The sequence below is a fragment of the Trachurus japonicus genome, chromosome 16 (assembly GCF_045865225.1).
Source record: "Trachurus japonicus isolate A0001 chromosome 16, Traja_1.0".
Taxonomy (NCBI): Eukaryota; Metazoa; Chordata; class Actinopteri; order Carangiformes; family Carangidae; genus Trachurus; species Trachurus japonicus.
The window spans coordinates 12,537,732-12,554,643 of NC_140922.1; the positions used below are offsets into that span (position 1 = coordinate 12,537,732).

Sequence of the window (16,912 nt, forward strand, 5' to 3'; positions counted from 1 at the left end):
ATGTATAGTAACTAAGGGTGCAAGAAGAAATTAAAATACACTTTTACCACAAATGTATCCTTTTCTGTTCAGTAGAAGAGGTAAAAGAATCAGTAAAGACCTCTAAAGAAATAAAAAAATAACTTAAAGTGGTAATAGACTTTTTATTTTATTTTAACTTATTTCAAAGTAGATGTTTTGTGTACAGTGCAATGGCTACATATTAGTGGCACCAATCATGCCTTTTTGTTGTTTGTTTTCTTTTATCCTTCACTTTGCAATTCTGTCCACAACCGGGCATGAAATACCCCAGGGAAATGAAGGTTTAATTTACAGAACAAAAAAAGGTATGTCTACCATTGTGCATCCAAAACAGGACAAAGACAGCGTTTGTTCACCCCAGCAGTTAACAGTGGCCTTCTCCTGGTTGTGGAAAGGGCAAACAATGGCACAACTTAAAGAACTGTGGGAACGAAGGGGACTCTTTGAATCCAAATGGACGATTGTCACTTCCCTTGATGATGCACTGAGGGGTCAAAACTGTGCTCTATGACATCACCATGACCTTTGACCTTTGGCTATCAAAATTTCCTTTACTGTGAGTTTTTGTGCTAAATATGAAGAAGACTGAGATACTGATGGGACCTACAGTACTGTACGTATGTGCAGACCGCACATAGGGACGGACTACCTCCAAACGTATTGTCTGGATGGCTGGCATTGAAAAAAAGTTAGCGGTGGTGGTGGTTACAAAAAAAAAATCAAATGACACAAAGGGCGTCTCTCCTGCATCAATTTCAAGTCAATATCACCAATCGACAATCTCATGGTCACTTATCTCATAACCTGGTAGAAGAAAAGTGCTGTGATGACCAGGAAACCCAGAACGTACCAATAGGAAGCTGTAGAGTGAGAGACAGAGTTGACATTAAGCGCAGGATTCAATTCACAGTACACGGTATACAATGTTCGAAAATAAAATACCAAAATATTCCTATAAAATAAAGGCATATTTACCTGGCTCTGCACGCTCTATCACCACGCTCACAGAGACCTCAGAGTCCAGGGCTGGGTGAGTCACCCTGCAGGAGATCTTAGTGCCCGGGGAGACGGTGGGCGGCACAGTGAGGTGCGATGACAGGGAGTAGGTCCCATCACCATGCTGCCGATGGCTGGACAGAGACCCCTGATCTGGTAGCACTGTGGGCTCCGTGTCTGAAGGGGAGAGGGATAACCACTCCATCTGAAAGGCAGAAAACAGCTATGACATGTGATCTACTGAACCATTAAGACATTTACAGTACTGGGTCTTACCTAAATGTAAAAGACTGAAGAACAAATGCTTGTTGTTTTTCTGTTGTTGTTTTTAGTCAAAATCAAATAATGAAAATGTTGGGTTCGTGCCTAGCTTTCTCTGCTTTTATGATCTACTTAGGCTTTGATGGCATCAAAAATGAATGACTGGAGTTTTCAGAGATTGTATGTCTTGCCTTGATTTTCTGTGGTAAAAAAAAGCCACTTTTCCTCTGGTAAGGAAACCAACGAAAATCAACAGGACCCTGCAGTAGCTGTGGGCATTCACTCACTGTGGCTTTGATCAGCATCATGCATCAGCATTATGTAAACACAACACCTGGGTGAAGTCAATAATTGGTGCATATGCAGAGGCTGCAGCCAGCCCCGGTTCGAATCCCAAATCAGGTGGCCCTTTGCTGCATGTCGTTTCCCCTCTCTCTGTCTCCCCATTTCCTGTCTCTCTCAACTATCCTATCAATTAAAGGCAAAAAAGCCCAAGCTTATGAGGCTCCATCAGCTACTGACCTGAGCATCCAGTGGGTAGTATTTGTTGCAGTGGCAGCTCAGAGTCTGACGTGACGTTGTCATCATAACCACCTTCTCCTCTGAGAGGGAGACCTGGGGCAGTTCTGGAAACAAAGAGAAACAGTTGAAGGACAGGCCACAGATGCTCTTTTGAATGAAGAGATTACGGTAGATTGGAGCGACACTTACGAATGACGTGCAGCTGAATGACCTGCTGCGCGTGAAAATGGCCCAAACTGACTGTGCAGATGTAAGTCCCCTCATCCAGAACCTTCAGCCTGTTCAGACTCACAGAGACGTTTCCTGCTCCAACAACCTCAGCGACATCCATGCTTGAGGCTCTTCTTTCTGCATGAACTGGAAACATGAAGTGAGACAGGAGTTGACAAAGCTAACTCAACTCAAGGCCCTCTTACACGTAGAGATTAACCACTTTAACTTTAAAGGGATAGTTCACCCAAAATTCAAATTTCACTCATTATCTACACACCCTCATGTCGACTAAGGGCTGGGAGAATTTTCAGAGTCCTCTGTGCCTTCTCGAAGTTACGGGGGGGGTCCGCACAGCAGTATTTGTCCATATAATGGTTGTGAATGGGGCTCACTTTTCTTCGTAACAAAAAGACACACCAAAAAACATCCAAATACCTCCATACTGCTCGTCTGTAATGCCCCTCTTGTATTGAATCCCCGACATGAGAAATTGTTCAGAAAAAAATTAAATAAGTCTATAATTTAAGCTTGTTTGCACTGACCGGCGGAACAATTTCTCATGTTGGGGCTTCAATACAAGAGGGACATTACAGACGAGCAGTATGGAGGAATTTGGATGTTTTTTGGTGTGTCTTTTTGGACGAAGAAAAGTGGTATCCATTCACAACCATTATATGGACAAATACTGCTGCGCAGACGCCCCCCCCCCCCCCCCCCCCCCGTAACTCAGAGAAGGCACGGAGGACCTTAGTCGACATGAGGGTGAGTAGATAATGAGTGAAATTTGAATTTTGGGTGAACTATCCCTTTAAGGTCCACATTCTCACTTGTTCTGGAGCTTTTGACTGAACACATTTTGATTGTACCCTTCATTGAGGTATTTGTAATTTCTCCATGCGCCTTGGAAACAAGTGAAGTTGTGCAAAAACCTCTTTTTTGTTTTGGAAATAAATTTCCCAAAACCTCACTAGAAGTGTGTTAAGTGTATCTTTTACACTATGTTGCTCACCTGTCCAACAGACAGCACTTACCCACTGTGTTTCCTTCTGAGTTATCCAGCCTCGTCTGCATTTCAAGCACTTTCCGCCCTTTTCCTCTGTGCTGCAGTCGCCATTCGATGCCCACTTCTTGCGATAAAGGTGTTTCATGCTGCCTGAAACCACAGTTGAGGAGGACATCACCTCTCAGAGGCGCAGATACAGACTTTACGTGGGAAAACACCACAAATATCACTGGAGGACAAAGAGCAAAGACAACAGCAGAGACTAAGTTATCAGAAGGATGTTATTGCCTCTCTAACAAAACACAGAACAGAAAAGATTCAATGAAAAGACTATGGGAGCATATTAAAAGCTGAATCTGACCTTCTGTCAGCAGAGTACCCGACTGGCTGAGAGGCAGGCTCAGTTTGTTTTGGATCAGTGTTGACTGGTCCCTCTCCACCGTCAGTGTCTGCAGAATCAGTGCAGTGTTGAACTCAACTCCCTCCACACTGAGGGACACCATGAAATAGGCTGGATCTGAACCTTCCTGGGATCCACGAGGAGTGTAACGGCTTAGTTCACACATCACCTCCTGCTCATTGCAGTCTGCGTGGAGCAGCACGTCAGCGTTGGGGATCTCAACTGACGACACTGCCACAGAGGAATAAGATGAGAGGTTCAGCAGGGTCAGAGGTTTAGTATATTACACCAAACTTTACATGAAGAGAGGAGAGGGGGAAAAACCTTTGGCCTCAAACAGGAGGAGGTCTGGATCGGGGACTGAGGGCGGGACAAACGGAGTGAGCGTTTCAAGTGTTTCGTCAGAAGCCACTGCAACATCTCTCAAGACAAGAGTAGCTGGAGTGCGTTTGAAGGCAGCACCACCTCCCATTCCACCCAGTCCGGCCCCCTCCTCCACCAGGGTGCAGGACAGAACCACATCTGCAGCCCCATCAGCTGTGAGAGAGGAGACGGATAGAAAAAGACCGTTTAAGACTTCTTTAAAAGACATCTACATGAATAAATGTTTGTACTTGTTGACTAATACACTAACTAAACTAATAAAAAACTTTAATTTGCAAGTTATTAATACTATTAAAAACAACTATAAACTTTTTTGGTTGACTTGGATGAATCAATGTAAACAAATATATATATTTTTATATAAATGTAAAAACATATCAAGTGGGATCACTGGATTTGTTGTCTTTATTACGACTGCCACCAGTTAGTCTGTATTAGGACACTTTAAGTATCAGTCATCTGGCTGGTTTTCATCAGGAGCTGAATTGTCCCCCTCTCCAAAACAACGTTCCACATGATTTAAAGTGAGTAGGGGTTCTCATTTTAGAAATCTGTGTTTCTATGACTCTGTTCATAGACACGGGACATATTGTTTACTTTAGCGATAGACATCCACAGGAATCCTCAACCTGAATACAGTCTCTTTTTTTGTTCTGACAAAAGAAACTGAGCTTTATCTTGAATAAAATGACATATTTCTTTGTTTGACAAAACAAAACAGCTCAACAACATACAACATGGGTCTGGTGATTATTAGATATTATAATGAGGACAACTTATTGTACCAGTAATCATTGAATTATTGTTAAGTCGTTTTATAGGCTTAATTTTTTACTTTCATTTAGATAAATTTACCATTTTGCATATGTAGCTAACCTGTGAATCCGGTAATGAACACTTTTTATTTCATCCACATTATAGTGTCAATCATATTGTATCTTCCTGGAAACTGACGCAGCTTGATGTGTGACTAAAACTCTCTTCTGTCACCATTTTATATGAAAGGTTTATGACTGAGCTTGACAAATGAACGCTGTGCATTACATTACGTCCATCCATAAACCAAGGTTAATACTCTTACCACATACGCACGTCATGAAGTATCCGAACAAAATTACTTCAATCATCATCATGAAGACTGGACTCCGTGTTTTCTGTACAATAACTTAAAGGTTATGTCAGGACAGCAGCTGAAAACACACACGCACCGCCGCACTTTCGCTTTTGATTTCAACGACCACAGCAGCAGCTCATTGCGTCGATACTATCGGGTTGTTTTTACAGCCTTTCTTACACCAAACTAGTAACTTACGATAGGATAGTACAGCAATAAATAAGCCTACATACAGTCTAATGTCACTGTAAACTCTTAAATAAAAGTGAGCTACGGCGGCTCTATCTCAGAGATGCGCGCGGGGGAGGGACAGAGGAGCGAAAATGAAAGTGGGCGGACCGTCCAATCACAGAGCAGCAAGGTGCAGGTCATGGGTCACTGTTGAAACGTTCAAATCACCTGTCTCAACATGGTCTCAACTGTAGACACTAAAAACAACTTTTGGTCGAAAAACTATTCAGAAAAAGATTTGTTCTCTGTGCAGTGCAGAACAGTCACAGTTTATTTGATTTCTTTCCTCAAATGTGTCTGTTATCTGAACACACAATCAATATAAACACATATGGATCAAATGATTGCATGTATGAGTATGAAAGAGGATGTACAATCAAAATGTTCAGTTTCGCCTTTACAGTTTTATTTTTTAATGTATTGTTTGTTACAGTCATAAAATCTCAGTGTGTCCATCAGCTTCTTCTCCAGCTGCAGCAGACAACTGGCTTTAAATCTGACACATTTTGTTAAACCAATGCTTTTGTTTCTTTGGTTTTTCCACAGGTCCAACACCAAACAAATGACAGACAAACTAGCAGCTAGCTGTGGAGTATTCCACAGCCAAAGAGTTGGATACTTCTCAAAGGAATAAATTCCTCAGGCGGACACCAACACGACTACAAATTAATACTAATATTGTCCCGTGTCTCCTTAATGTATAAAAACTGTAAATGTTCACTTCAAATGTATAATGGGATAATGTTAGTGGCTTTTTTTTTTTTACAGACTCTGCTGCCTAAGTGGCCAAAGAACAGACAACAAAGACAGTGCTGCTGTCATTTATTAAACATGTGACAGGGCGACTTCACCTTATCATAAGAGTCAAGTTGTTCTTATTTGTTTGTCCTCCCTGCTGTCATACAAAACTGCACTCAGCAGTTACTTATCCACTCTATTTTTGCTATACTTTTAATTTGTGCATATTTTTCAATATTGCATGTTTTGTTTTTATTCAGGTATTACTGTAAGTCTAACTACTGCTTTAATACTGTATTGTCATTTCAGTTCTCCTGCATGGTCTTTTCGATCCAGTCCAAGTAGTTGAAGACTTTTGTATAGACGCCAAATGCTCCAGGCTGGCCACAACCAACACCCCAGCTGACAATCCCTGCAGCCCAGAACCGTTCATCGTCGTACAGAGCGTAGGGGCCTCCACTGTCACCTTGGCAGGAGTCCTTCCCACCCTCAGGGAATCCAGCACAAAACATATTATTTGTCAGGTTTAGTACGGCTGTGCCTTTCCTCTGTAACCGAGTGAATGAAGTACCGCATGTCTGCTGCTCCACCAAGGGGAGCTGCACATACTTCAGCTTATTTGATATCTTCTGTGTATTTGTGTCTGTTTTTGTCATACCAAAGCCTGACACCACTCTGAAAAAGATACAAAATATAATTATGATGAATAAAAGAAAAACAAATCAAATCTGAGTTTCCTGTGTGGAATATGGGCAAGATTCACATGAACAACAACTGAATGAGGAAATAGAAGAGAGAAACAGACGATAAAATGACTGATGATCGAGTTCACAAAAACAACTACAAAGGAATTACAGTAAATATTGTTGTTTTCAGTGGATGGTTCAGTATTATGTAATAAAAACTGAAAGTTGAGTCCTTACCCCATCGTGCCAGTGTCATATGTGGCATCTGCTGCTGGCAAACATATGGGCATTACGGTTGAGTTGAATGTGATTGGGTCATACAGTTTGAGCAAAGCAATGTCATTGTTGAAGTCTTGACCATTGATGTTGTTGTAACCAGGGTGAACATGGATTGAGGCAGCACCAACATGTGAGAGCTCTGAGTCTTTAACTTCTGTAAGTCCCATGTAAATCTGCAAAACAACAGCACAAGGTAAATGTCAATACAAAAACATGTAGGCAGTGGGTATACTGTACAGGTAACCTACTTACCCTTATGTCGGCATTTGACTTTGTGACATTTTGTTGGACAACATTATGAGCTGCAGTCATAATCCAGCGGTCAGCGATCACCATGCCTCCTCCTCTGCGTCCTTCTACACTCAATAGCACCTGCCAGGGGATGGTATTCGCTTGAGTATCACTGCCTCCAATGATCCTCTGATAGGCAGCAAGGAGCACCGTTGGCTTGCCACAAACTGGATAAAATACCCCAAAATATATAGATTTAGATGTTGATTAAGTTTTAGTTAGCATATTTTTGTGTAAAGAGAAGCAATACCTGGCAGGCACAATTGACTGACAACAGCATCATGATTGGATCTCCACTTTCTGTCTGCTTCACAGGTGGAACTAACTGAAGGGCAATGGGGACAAAAGAAAAACAGTCAAGTGCAACTTAAAAGCAGCTGTCAATATTAAATTGTGATTGTCTCCAATGTGTGTTAGACCATGGCCAAACACTGTATGTATTAATAATGTATTTTTTGTGGTTCAATTTGTTTGTACTATTGAAAATCTGATCTGTTCATATTCTCCATTTTAAACATAATCCCAGCATCATTGATGTGAGAGGCGCAATATTGTAAAAATCCATTGGAGAAAGTATATAGACATTACACCACAAAATAATACTGTATAAATGCAGTTCACAAAAAAAATCATGCATCAGAAAATGCTGCACATAAATATCTCACCAGTTTCACCCCCAAAGAGAGCGTAGTACGGTTCATTGCAGTGATACTCAACAACAGAACGGTACTGATTCTGAAAGCCAGACAGGAAGGTCACTCCTCCATTCAGCAAAGGTTTAGGTTCTCCACAATCAATTACTGTGGATAATCAAACAAGGGCACTTGTTAAATCATGAAATTGATTTCCATTCATTTTACAATGGGTGTTTTTCTGAGCCCAAAGGTAACATACTGTGGCACTCGGGCAGACGGAGGTGCCACTCTCCGTTACTTTGGCACATGGTAGAGAAGCTCTCAATCTCCTGTCCATCCTAAAAGAAGAAAGACAGGAATTGATATCATGTCAATATCACACAATGACAAACAAGATGCCTTTTGTTAGTGTTCACTATGATTAAAAAACATAAAGTTTCATCTGACCACCATCAGCTTGTATCCTTGTTCACAGCGCACAAAGATGTAGTCTCTGTAGAAGTACTCGGTCAACATCGGCGTGACTCTGCCCTTAGCTACTGTAGCAGGGACTGGACACTTCACTCCTGGAGACAGCATTGAAAAACAGACATTAAACATCAACTGCAGATCAGACACTGTGGAAAATACTCAGAATTCAGGGATGTACTGTAGTTGCCCAGACCTTCAAATTATGACCGTAAATATAATCAAATCTGGATTGTACATGCTTCAATCAAGGCATTGTGAGATGACAGATTCTCATTGGTGCAGTAATGACATTATCCAGTTAGCTTCAAGCAGAATGATGGAAAATGTTTTTTAACAAAATTAGTTCAACAATGGTGCTCAGAACCTGGAAAGACAATTGTTTTAACTTAAGTTTCTCACTGGCTTATTTCTACTTTCATCTATCTCTTTCTCACTCTGTGTGCTGTAGTCCAGGCTCCAGCCGTTGCTAAGGCCTTCGTCATCAATGTGATAGTCCAACTTGACTGTGTTGGACTTTGTGTTTATCAGACCTGGGCTCTTTGTACCACACATCTTCATGGGCTCTTCATCTTGAATGGTCATCTTTTAAAAGATCAGTAAGACACAGTTGTTTAATTGAACAAGAAAATATACAATATACTTACTATTTCTCTTTATAAAAGTGGGTAGTGCATGGAAGCTGCTTGTACCTGCAGCCAGTGATGGGGACAGGCAAGGCCTTGCTCAGTGTCCATGCTCTCGATGTGGAAGTTGTCAGAGAAGTTGAGAAACACAGTGAAGCCAGCCTCTACAGAAATGATGTACTGACAAGACATGGCATGAGTTAGAGAGTTGGGGTATCCTGGACTGGATAGATGTCCCTCTGGCTCATCAAAAATACCACCACCACAGGACACTGGGAAAGAAGAAAATGAGAGATTCAACACATGAGTAATACTACAATGTTGTAAATCCTGGGCTAAAGAAATAATTCAATAGTTTGGGAAATAGATTTATACATTTGTCTGCTTGTGAAACTTCTGAATAACCCGTTGATAACACTGACCACTCACTGATAACCAGTGCAGTTAGCTGCTACACCTTCCTCCACCACCCAAACCTTCCCCCTTATGTGTTTCGCTTGTATTGTTGCTGCTTTTACTGAAGACAAATATCCATTAATGTGTCTGCTGTGGGGATTAGTTCTCTCAGCAGATGGCTGTTTAGATGCTTGTGAGCTCCCTCAAAGAGCGGCACATGTTCTGCCACATTTCACCACAGCAGTCATTGGCACAGATTCATGTATGGGGGAGGCACCGATCTTTGCACTACTCACACACACAGGTGCGCTGGTCTGAGCGAAGTTCATAGCCGTGGTGACAAGCGCAGAGGTATGATCCAAGGGTGTTGAGGCAGATCTGAGAGCAGAGTGGACCTGAGCCATCTGCAGGGACGGGTGCAGAGCACTCATCTATGTCTGGTGATGAGAAAACCATGAAGTTAGTGGGAGATGGTTCAGCAGTGAGAAGGCAGAAAGCAAAGGTTCAGGTTCTTCAAGGAGAAGAAGGAGAAGAGGAGATACTACCTATTGCCTGATACTGTGCCGAGAAGCCCACAGGCTGGCGGCGCTCCGGGTTGTTTTTGTCTGTCTGGAAGATGAGGGTGAGTCTGTTGCCGGGAGAAAAGATGGGCTGGTTGCCAGGGTGATGCCCCTCATCAGAGTTCTCATGGCCACAAAACCGTCCCAGGACCTTTCCATCATAGAGAACCTGAAGGATCATACAAAGGATAAACTCTAAAACATGATGAGAAAACACTAGTGTATGTGCTATATGGATCTTCTTAATTATCCATGATTACTAATGCCTATAATAACACTTCACAAGGCCAAAAGTCAATGATTAACCCTCCAATCACGGGATCTGTGTCAACAAGCCCCACAGAAGTAGAGACAGGCCTGTAGCACTGGTATTAGTATGAGGTATAGTATTCATTTATAGTCCAAAATCAACACGATTATAATGTTCAGCCTAGGGGAGAAAGTTTACAGCTAAAGCATTCCAGCACTGTTGTTTATTGAAATATTGTATGAGTTGAAATATGGCTCTGACTGTCAGGGAGTCGTAGTAGCAGCCTGCAGAAGCTTCAATGTCCATGTGTGTGAAGGTGAGGTGGATTCGGTAGCCCTCGGGGACATTGAGGTCCCACTGCTCCTGCAGGTTGGAAGGGTATGGCTGGGGGTACTGGGGGGACTGGACCTCCCCGTACATTGGTGGGTCATTGTCAGGCAGCGGCCAGCACTCACACACTGACAGATACAGAAACCTGCAAAGATGCATGAACAGAGTCAGCAGTTCGATCTGTTTACCAGTCTGCGGTCTTCTGAGCCACTGGTCCAAAGTTGATGCAAACAGAGAAGAACAAACACAGCGAACACAACTGTAGCAGCCACATAATATTATTGGGACTTTATATTTCGTACTAACGCAACCTAATACTCACACAACCTATAAAACACAGCTCATTCCTGATATTGATGTCAAATGTTAACAAACAGTAATGTAACGATAAGAGTCAGCTCCATACCTCAGTGTGAATTTGTAATCTAGCAATAACATAAAAACACATGTGCAACATATACATGGGCTATACAATTAAATTAAATTTCTCTTACCAGACGATACAGTATGTCCACCTCATCTTTACATCTGTGAGTGAGCTGATCCACTGTCGAGGGAGCAAATGCCTCAGATTCGAGTGAAACATTAATGTCACAAAGTCTGTTGTATCCAGTGTTTAGCAACTCACTACGTTAATGCCAGGAATATGCCTTGTTTGTCTTGGCAAAATCAAATGAACGCTTGGCTTTGAATTGGAGAGAAACAGAGTCCATGGAGGGAATAATTCCTCTGAGACGGATTTAGAAAAATAAATGTGAATTAGACACCTCCAGTGCATTGTTTTGTTTTTCATATTCTATTCTTATGATAAATGAATTGAAATATTACCTGGTATGTTATAGTCTTCTTTTGGTTTTAGTAGGTCATCCGCTCAACAACCCTCATCCCACCACTAGATGGGGCTATTTATTAACTTTATTCAACATCATGCAAGTCTGTTTACTTGATGTCGTGCAAGTTGGTTAAACGACCGATGGCAGATCAACAGACTACGTCAGCAACGCCAATGTCAAGATAAGTATAAAGATTTGATTTTTGTGTTACTTACTGCACGGTATCAGTTTGATCCACTAGTCTTTGCTGCTTTCAAAGCATCAGCAATTTGAGACGGCGTCCATCTCTCTGAGTCTGACTCCGCCCCCAAAAAAAACAAAACAAAAAAACATTGCAACGTTGAGGAAGTGACATTAGAGCCATATTTTGAAAACATCAACTCCGGGTTGTGTCTAAATCACAAATCAATCAAACCCATTAATTATTTTATTTTTTAAAAGAGCATTATTGGAAACAACCGTCAGTATCACTTTGTCACTGGCACACTGGTGTGTGTGTGTGTGTGTGTGTGTGTGTGTGTGTGTGTGTGTGTGTGTGTGTGTGTGACATTTGTTTGAATTTTAGCTGATTATAATAAGAATAATAATAATAATAACAACAGGTTGAATGCATTTGATTTGCAAACAGTTCCTTTATTAATACAGAAGTGAAGTATGAAACATGAAGTGTTATTATCATTGTTTTGCTAGTGTTGGTACATTGATTACAAGATGATAGTCTTCTCATGTGCACCATTGCTTTAGAGCTCTGGATCAGTAGTGGCATTGATTATAGTAGGGTTAGTAGCAGTATGAGCTTTCACTTCAACTTTCCCCTTAGGAAGAATTTTCTACCTGTTTTATTGTCTCCTTAATCCAGTCTACATAATTCTCCACTCTGGTATAATAACCCTTGTACTGCTTCAGCTCACAGGGTGGTCCCCAGGACACAATGCCACGCAGGTAATAAGGTCCATTGCCACTAATCACCATAGGTACAACAAATGGACCTCCACTGTCTTTCTTGCAGCTGTCTTTCCCTTCTGCTCCAGCACAGATCATGTTTTCAGTGAATCTCATTCTTTTGCCTGATAATTCAGGTGTGTTTGAACACACATCACGAGGGTAGACTCCAATATGAGCGTATTTCAAAGTTGGAGACATCCCGTAAATATTCTCCCTGCCTAACCTACCCCAGCCTGAAACAGAGCCTAGCTCATTGTCCTCCAAGACACTGTTGGACTCTGGCAGACAAATGGGAAGAATTTTGGGGCCTAAATTAACCCTAGAAGATAATCTCATAAGAGCAATATCATTGTCATAATCAGTGCGTTCTTCGAGTCCAATGCCTGTTCTGTAGCCAGGATGAATTATTATCCTCTCAATTCCCAAGGAAACTACATCAGATGGTCTGGTCTGGCTTGTCCTCGCATGTATCAGTCCACCATACATTTGCAGAGACATTTCCTTTAACCCCTCCACAACATGAGCTGCTGTGACGGCCCATCGGTCATTGATCAGTGATGCGCCTCCTCGCTGTCTTATCAAAAGTTGCCAAGGTATTTCTCCAATCTTTGCGTCTTCACCTCCTAAAATCCTGGCAGTACTCAAGGATTCTACATCAGGCATCCCACACACTGAAATACACAGAAATCCTTCAATGGAGTTATACGAAAAAGGAAACCTCTCCAAATAAATGACAATTCATATTGAAAAAATTAAGAAATATATTTAGAAAAATGTAAGAAATTAACATCATACCTGGATTGCATTTTGGTATCGTTTTCTCTCCGGCACTTGATACCCACTCACCAGTAGCACTGCAAGTGTATGTGTCTGATAGATGGAAGAAAGCATGTTGGTGAAACAACAATAGATTGATCAGTCAAACCAGAAAACATTACTTTCTCGAAAGTTAGTTTCAGCTCTCAGCAGGTGTGCTATAATTACCTTCTCCTTCCAGCGTATAGTACTTTGAACTGCAGCTGAACTGGATCTGGTCATTGTGTGTGTGTGAAGTATCTGAGGAGCCCACCAGTTGAAGGATGCTGCCCTCTGGGATATCAGGATTACCGCAATTTACAGCTATAGGGGGAAAAAAAGCATTATTAGACATCTGATTTTTTAATTAATAAGAGATTTTCTCAATAAAACAGGAATTGGTTTGAGTCAGACTCACGTTCACAGGGGTTATTAGGGAGCCAATCTCCTGTACTCAGACATGTTGCCTCATACTGTGTTTCCAGGGTCTGGGTGTCTTGCTACATGGCAGAAGAAAAACCTAATAAGCTCAACTTTGTCTCAAACATTTACATTAAATACAGAGTTTAAGATTCAGAGATTCTCTACTCACAATTTTCAAAACATAGCCCAGTTCACAAGTCACGGTCACTATTTGACCAGGATGATGTTCTGGTTTCACAGGATCCACAGTGGAGTGTGAGGTTACCACAGCTGGACAGACTTTGCCTGCAGGAGACACGGAAATGAGCAATTACTTGTGATGACTTTCCAACTGACCTTCAAACAAATATTCTTCTTCCTCTGTGGCTGCAGCACCTTTGGTCTGGAAGTCGAAGCTGAAGCCTGTGTTGGTGCCAAAGCCGTCGGAGGTGAAGTGGATTTTGACACGATGTGAGTGAGTGAGGAGGGGAGACGGGGGAGGCGTGTGGCCACAGAACGGTCCCAGAGGCCCAGAGTGAGTCTCAATCTGCAAACGAAGCAACACAGGTAATGTCTCAAAATGTGCAATTCCTGATGACCTATCTGCTCTGTTCATTCTGGTGAAATATTTATGTTTCCTCCTGCATGTGCAGTACTTTTAATATGACACCAAATGTAAAGTGACAAATACATATTTGCATACATTTTCAACATAGGATTTATTTGCAGTAAATCTTCTCTCGGGCAACACTGAATTGGTTAAGTGGAGATCAAAATCGTGGCACTTTCAGCACAAAGAAGGAGTAGCAGCGAGGGGAAATGTTCAGTCCGTGGAGATCGATGGGGTTAAATCAGGCCGGGGGCAGGCAATCTTTACATTGGCTCCAAGAGACTTGGAGAGACAAATTTAGGGAAATCCTGGAGGAAAAACTTGGTGAAAGATGATGCTCTCAAGTGAAAAAAAAACAAAGCTACTCCAGAATGGCTTTAAAGATGTCCAGATGTGCAAAGCTTAACTACACCATCCCATACAGCGGGTGAAGAGCGTATTTAATGGCTCAGGGGGGTTCCAGTAGATTTGTGTGAACTTTGTTTGCTGTTGAAGAAAACAGATCTCCATACAGTAACATGTTTGCGTATTTATGTCGTCACCTACCGTCAGTGCGTCTATGCATTGGCCATCAGGGCCTTGCTCCACATCGAAGACCCCAGAGAAATTCAGCTCCAGCTGCAGGTGGGTGTCCACAGACAAGGTGTACTGACAGTTGGAGTTCTCTGCGTACGCACCAGGCCAGGAGGGAGTGGCTATGTGGCCGCTGTTCAGCCCTGACAGGTCCTTGCTGCAACTCACTGTGTTGAAGATTAAGAGCTGATTGTAATCATCATCATCAGTTGAATTAGCATATTAATGTGCATTGCGCGATCAATCTTCTCATCTAACCCCCACCCCCACCCCCTCACCCTACTATTTTTTTTGGTGCCTCAGCTTCCTCTTTCATCCCATTTTCACTTCACTTTTCGGGTTTGTTCCTTCTTCCTCGATTTGACGTTAATCTGCCTCTGTCTGTTCACTCCTCTCCCCGTGCACTCTTTACTGATCATATACGCTTGTCTTTACCTGTGCAAGTGTGTTTGTCCTCAGCCAGGTGGTAACCATGGCGACAGGAGCAGTGATACCCTCCGACAAAGTTGTGGCAGAACTGGGTGCAGTCATTTTCTGGGTCGTCACATTCGTTAAAGTCTGACAGGACAAATGAGTCAAAGGTGGAGTGACAGTTTAAACATCACTTAGACTGGTTCATGCACATTTAACACAAAGCTACGGACACTAAAGTGATCCAGACATGTGGCTCAACAGAAGTGACACAAACCACAACCCCAATGGGATGTGACACATTAACTTACATTAAGATAGACTGTCTATTACAGTGGGCTATGAGGTAAGTTACACAGTTTTCTGCCAGACAGCCGTGATTGCGCAGCCTGAGTTATAAATGAAACACCAGTCACCGCAGCTCCTCAGAAATGAAACCAAAAATATCGGATGTGCATGAGCTTTAGTCATTTATTATTTTATGTCATTATTATACTCACTTATTTATTGTGGGTCTAATAAGTATCTCCTGGATACTTAGTATTTATGACGCACCAAACTCTTTCCAAGTGAGGTATAGCTGCAATGAACTGCAACAATTTTGAATTGTAGCCTATCTAAAAATATAATTACCGTACAAATGTTTTCACGCTGATGAAAACAATAGGCTATGTACAATATGGGCCCTCTGGGGGAATGGGAGAACAATAAAACCGACACAAAAACATGATTGAAATAGACATTAAAAAACCTCAGCCTCTCACCTTGTACAGTGTAAAAGCCTCTGAAGCCAGTGTACCTCTTTGTGTTTGAATAGTCGGCATAGAAAGACAGAGAGAGACAGCCTCCCGGGGACGAGATGAGCAGGGGGTTTACGGTGGACTGAAGTTCCTCAAATTCCCTTTTGCCACACAGAACAGAGATCAAGTTTCCATTTGAAGAGATCTATGAAAAGAGATGACGGACAGAATCAGAGAATTACTTTGTCCAGAGTATTTAAGAAGAAGAATTTTAATTCATCTTGACCCCCGACCTTCACTCCATCGTTTTCACAGTTTGGGCTGTCCTCCAGGTCCAGGTGCATGAGCCTGATGGAGAGGGTGTGACCTTTAGGGGCACACCTGCTCCAGTTAAGACTGGCATGGGGCTGGTATCCACTGGGATATCCCGGAGACTCCACCCATCCCAGCAGCATCGAGTAGGCCGAGTGGGAGAGCAGGATAAGCAGGAGACTGAGGAGACGGATAGGAGATGAGAAAAATAAAGAGGAAGTTGATGTGGGGAAAAGACAAAGAATATAAAGTTAAAAAAAAATTTTAACTACGAAAAAGAACCTTTAATTTATTCAGATTTAATGTTAGAGACAGAGGAATCTATATAACAGTCATAGATAACAGCAGAAATACTAATTCTCACTGCAGTAACCAGATACGATAACATTTTAAGCACTTTACCCGTCTATTTAAAATAAATATGTGTTGTCTTTATCAATTTAATGGTATTGAAGTGCAAAAATCTTCACCCACCTTAATCTTAACATTGTGATCCGCTCAAATCTCTCCTCAAATAAACTACCTCAACATCTCTCTTCCCCTTTTCTTATTAATTTAGTTTCACTGGACCCCTTCCTGTCTCACAGACATTCTGCATCAGTAAGCATTTATACTTCTATTTGTAGGCTGTTTTTCATACGTTTGCAGTAGCTAACAGGGGAGAGACTTTGGGGTTTGTGACATGGCAGGAAGACAGGCCGAGACAAATCTTTTCAGATGAAGTGCCGCAAAACAAAACCCCATCTGCACTTTTAGTCTTTACAACTTCATTCCCGTTACCACCGGGACAAAGGTTCAGTTGAAACAATGGAGATGGAGGGAGAGGAAAGGGTGTGCTGAGGAGAGGAAATGTCTCATTGTGCTGCTTTGCTTTGTGCAGCCAAAAA

At 42.0% G+C, this 16,912-nt stretch overlaps 2 protein-coding genes across 2 annotated transcripts; both read right to left on the reverse strand.

Moving 5' to 3' along the window:
• Positions 1-664: 664 nt before the first annotated feature.
• On the reverse strand, positions 665-5,206 carry tapbpl (TAP binding protein like). The gene is made up of 8 exons (XM_085801571.1): positions 4,882-5,206; positions 3,741-3,953; positions 3,378-3,647; positions 3,045-3,245; positions 1,990-2,157; positions 1,801-1,904; positions 997-1,222; positions 665-881 (listed from the first exon to the last, which is right to left on the reverse strand). Exons 1-8 carry the CDS (start codon positions 4,931-4,933, stop codon positions 814-816), a joined length of 1,302 nt encoding a protein of 433 aa, XP_085657697.1. The 5' UTR covers positions 4,934-5,206; the 3' UTR covers positions 665-813.
• A 982-nt stretch (positions 5,207-6,188) lies between these two features.
• On the reverse strand, positions 6,189-16,577 carry c1s.2 (complement component 1, s subcomponent .2). Its single transcript, XM_085802470.1, has 24 exons — positions 16,500-16,577; positions 16,007-16,205; positions 15,738-15,918; positions 14,998-15,120; positions 14,536-14,729; positions 13,776-13,926; positions 13,570-13,685; positions 13,396-13,477; positions 13,167-13,301; positions 12,978-13,052; positions 12,060-12,853; positions 10,899-11,020; positions 10,336-10,549; positions 9,810-9,993; positions 9,561-9,701; positions 8,935-9,140; positions 8,680-8,827; positions 8,222-8,340; positions 8,034-8,112; positions 7,805-7,939; positions 7,390-7,464; positions 7,101-7,306; positions 6,807-7,021; positions 6,189-6,558 (listed from the first exon to the last, which is right to left on the reverse strand). The coding sequence occupies exons 1-24, from the start codon at positions 16,511-16,513 to the stop codon at positions 6,189-6,191; spliced, it is 4,278 nt and encodes a 1,425-aa protein (XP_085658596.1). The 5' UTR covers positions 16,514-16,577.
• Positions 16,578-16,912: the final 335 nt, after the last annotated feature.